The 3488-nt window shown below is 54.4% G+C and overlaps 1 protein-coding gene across 1 annotated transcript in view; it reads right to left on the bottom strand.

Annotated features, from left to right (window-relative positions):
- Nucleotides 1–470: 470 nt before the first annotated feature.
- Nucleotides 471–3488, bottom strand: part of ZIC2 (Zic family member 2) — an 8428-nt gene continuing 5410 nt past the window's right edge. Inside the window, 5 exon segments of the mRNA XM_029961001.1 lie at nt 471–590; nt 592–705; nt 707–724; nt 920–1083; nt 2842–3481. Coding sequence (XP_029816861.1) covers nt 471–590; nt 592–705; nt 707–724; nt 920–1083; nt 2842–3481 — 1056 coding nt within the window.

Below are 3488 nucleotides of genomic sequence, written 5' to 3'. Positions count from 1 at the left end.
GCGCAGGGGCCGGAGGAGTTTGAGTCTCTGATCTTTTGTCTGAAGGCTCTGGAGGGAGAGTTTCTTTCCACCGGCTTGGGAAGCTTTTTATTGGGTGATGTGTTGGTGGCGTTTGGGGTTGGTCTTTTCCCCTCTCTCTCTCTCTCTCCCCTTTCCGTTCCTCTATAGATTTACCCATTCTTTTATGTTTTTCGGCACGTACTTTTTAGAATATTTTTTGCTGGTTCGAAACGTTCTCAAAAAGAAACAAAAAAGAAAAAAATCCAACAAAAAAAAGACGCGAAGGCGGGAGGGTGTGGGGAGATGAAGGTCCCCCGTCCCCATCCTGTTCGGCCGTCATTTCCGCTGCTGGCAGGGTGCGGCGGCACCTCCCGGTTGCGTCTCCGGCGGGCTCGCTCGCTGCCCTCCTGCCCGCCGCCGCCGGCGGGTGAGGCGCTGCGGGGGCCGTTGCAGAGCAGTCCGGCGGGGCCCTACACGTTACCACCATGAAGTTTGAAGGAGAGGCCGCTGTTGGCCGCCCGCCGCCGCCGCTGCCCCGCCCCGCCCCGGTGCACGGCGGACACGGCCGCCGCCGCTGCCGCCGCCGCCGCGGGCCGGGGAGAGGTTGCTGGTGTTCTGCGATCGGCGCTAGGGGACACCAGCCCCCGGCGGCGTTGGAGACTCGTAGCCGCGAGCTGGCGGCCGGGAGGATTTGGAACCTTGACACCGGGGACGACTCGTGCACCTGGGGGCAAAGGCAACACGGCCTGTGGAGGAAGGATGGGGTGGACGGCGCGCGCCCCCCGGGGCGCGCCCCCCGCCGCCGCCGCCCCCGCCGCCGCCCCTGGCCCCGCGCCCGCCGCCCGCCGCCCGCGTCGGCGCCCGGCGGCGGCGCGTGCCGCCCTCCCGCCTCCCGCCGCCTTCCTGCGGGGCCGGGTACCTTCATATGTTTCCGCAGGGAGCTGGGGTGCGTGTAGGACTTGTCGCACATCTTGCACAGGTAGGGCTTATCCGAGGTGTGGACGTGCATGTGCTTCTTGCGGTCGCTGCTGTTGGCGAAGCGACGGTCGCAGCCTTCGAACTCGCACTGGAAGGGCTTCTCCCCTGTAAGAGAGTGGCGCAGCTGCGAGGTGAGCGCGATCGCCCCCACTCAAACCCCGCGCAGCCTCGGGCCAACTTTCCTCCCCACTTCCCCCCCCCTCACCCAGTCACTTCGTCCAGCAGTTTCCCAAAGCAAGAGGCCGGTTCTGTCCCGGTACCCGCAGCGCGGAAGGGCCGTGCTGCTCACTCTTTTTGCCCTGCAGGGAGGCAACCCCCGTCCCCCACCTGGTTTTCCTACCAAAACACCCCGGGCACCCCCGTCCCGGCATTTTGCCCGATTTTAGTTCGACCAGTGCCGACACACACAGTCAGCCCCGAAAGAGATTGAAGAAGAAAGGCGATGATTTAAAAAAAAAAAAAAAAAAAAAAGCGAGCAGCATCGAGACGTTTCGCCTCGGTACCAAATCCGCTATCCTGTTAAACTGGAAACCATTACCGACAGATTTAAGGCCGGGCATATTGTTTCGTGTATGGATATTCGAGATAAATGCACATCCGCTGGGAAAACTAAACGTCTGTAAAATACTTCATCTAATTTTCATAGGGATTCCTCTCACCCGGCTGCCAGGACTCCAAATGCCGGGGAGTAATTTGGAGGTGAGAACTCCACATCCCCCCGCCTTTGGAGGGGGGAAGCATTTAACATTAAATTCCATTAGCACCCAAATTGTTTCTTAAAGACATCCGCTCAGACACAATGACTTCAGTGCGGGCATCTCATGCAAATACATTTCTCAAATTTTAAACCTTGTTAAAGCTCGTCTCGCACCTCACATCGGGCTTAGCACTTGAGAAAACAATAGGCCTCGAGATTTTTAGCCTTTCTCCGGGTAAATATTTGGAGTGCAAGTCGCTAAAATATTTGGCTGTCTTTTATGAAATAGTCTGGCACGGTTTGAGCCGGCAGGAGTAGTAAATGAATAATAGATGAGGCGGGAGGATGCGTTAATTTTTGTTACCCTTCGGCTCAGGCTATTTTCCATCGGGAAAGCCAGGGCTCCCTCGACCCTCTTCCACCTGATTGGGGTGGAAGTTTCCGAGCCTCAAATCCTCTGTTCCTTATTACATAATTTAATAAACTGTTGCAAAAACACCTTAAATCACATCGAGTGAGACTTTAAAAACATTTTTTTTTAAATGAGAAAATTTTATTGCCTTGCTCACAGCATTTAAATTTAATGGAAAGCATTTCCAGAAAGGGACTTTTGGCACTTCCAACGGGATTTGGGACTAATGACGGATTTTGCACGTATTTATATAGTTTCTCTCTCTCGGTATCCATACATAAAAGCCGTGCTCACAAGCGCTGAATTGTATGCAAATACGTTGCGTATAGCAAATGTATAAGGCGTCTCATGTGGATGGATGGGTGGATGGATGGATAGACAGATAAAAAGATAGATAGGTGTCTTCCCGGATTTTAGCAGGACGGCAGAATTTAGTTTGCGCTGTATTCCGCGTTTCTGCGGAAAGATCCCGCTGAGACTCGGCACGAATCTACACCTCTCACCCGCAAATTAAAACAAATCAGTAAAATATCCTTTCGAAATCTGGGATGGAGGGAAGTGTATTCTGGTGGGGAGGAAACCAAAACAAAAGCAGCTGTGTGATAGAGTGTGTATATGTGGGAAATTAAACTGGAAGCTTATTTTATCTCTCATCATTTTACATCACTGTCTGAGTCTCTATCGGTTTATACATATATATACATATATATACACGGGCAGAGGGGGGAAATCTGCCGAACGAAACCCGAATTACCTGTGTGCGTCCTTTTGTGAATTTTGAGATTTTCTGATCTGGCGAAAACTTTTCCGCAGCCAGGGAAGGGGCAGGGGAAGGGTTTCTCTCCCGTGTGCACTCGGATATGATTGACCAGTTTGTATTTCGCTTTGAAGGGCTTGCCTTCGCGGGGACACTCCTCCCAGTAGCAGACATGGTTGCTCTGCTCGGGTCCCCCAACGTGCTCCACCGAGACGTGGGTGACCAACTCGTGCATGGTGCTGAAAGTTTTATTGCAACTTTTTTTGGGGTTGTTCAGCTGCTCGGGGTCGATCCACTTACAGATGAGCTCTTGCTTGATGCACTGCTGCCGCATGTATCGGAAAAAGGCACCTGGGTGGTGGTGGTGGTGGGCTGCCATGTTCATGCCCATATTCATATTCATGGGGCCGTACTGGTTGTGCAGCTGAGCCGCCGAGTAAGGGTCAGTCCTGGGGCTGGAAACCTGGCGGTACTGATCCGAGCGGGCGAATACCTCCCCCGGCAAGCCCAGTCGCATCTGTCCGTTGAGGACGTTTTGGGAGGCGTGGGGGCCGTGCTGGTCGTGGATGCCCGGGAAGAGGAGGTGGCTCTGAGCGTCCGTGTGCGGGTGGTGCAGGCTGCCGGCCGCAGGGCCGAAGATGCCG

This window comes from Manacus vitellinus, unplaced genomic scaffold (genome assembly GCF_001715985.3).
Source record: "Manacus vitellinus isolate BGI_N305 unplaced genomic scaffold, ASM171598v3 scaffold_2_pilon, whole genome shotgun sequence".
NCBI lineage: Eukaryota > Metazoa > Chordata > Aves > Passeriformes > Pipridae > Manacus > Manacus vitellinus.
The sequence above is the reverse complement of the archived record's forward strand: the minus strand, read 5'-3'. Positions and strand labels throughout refer to the sequence as shown.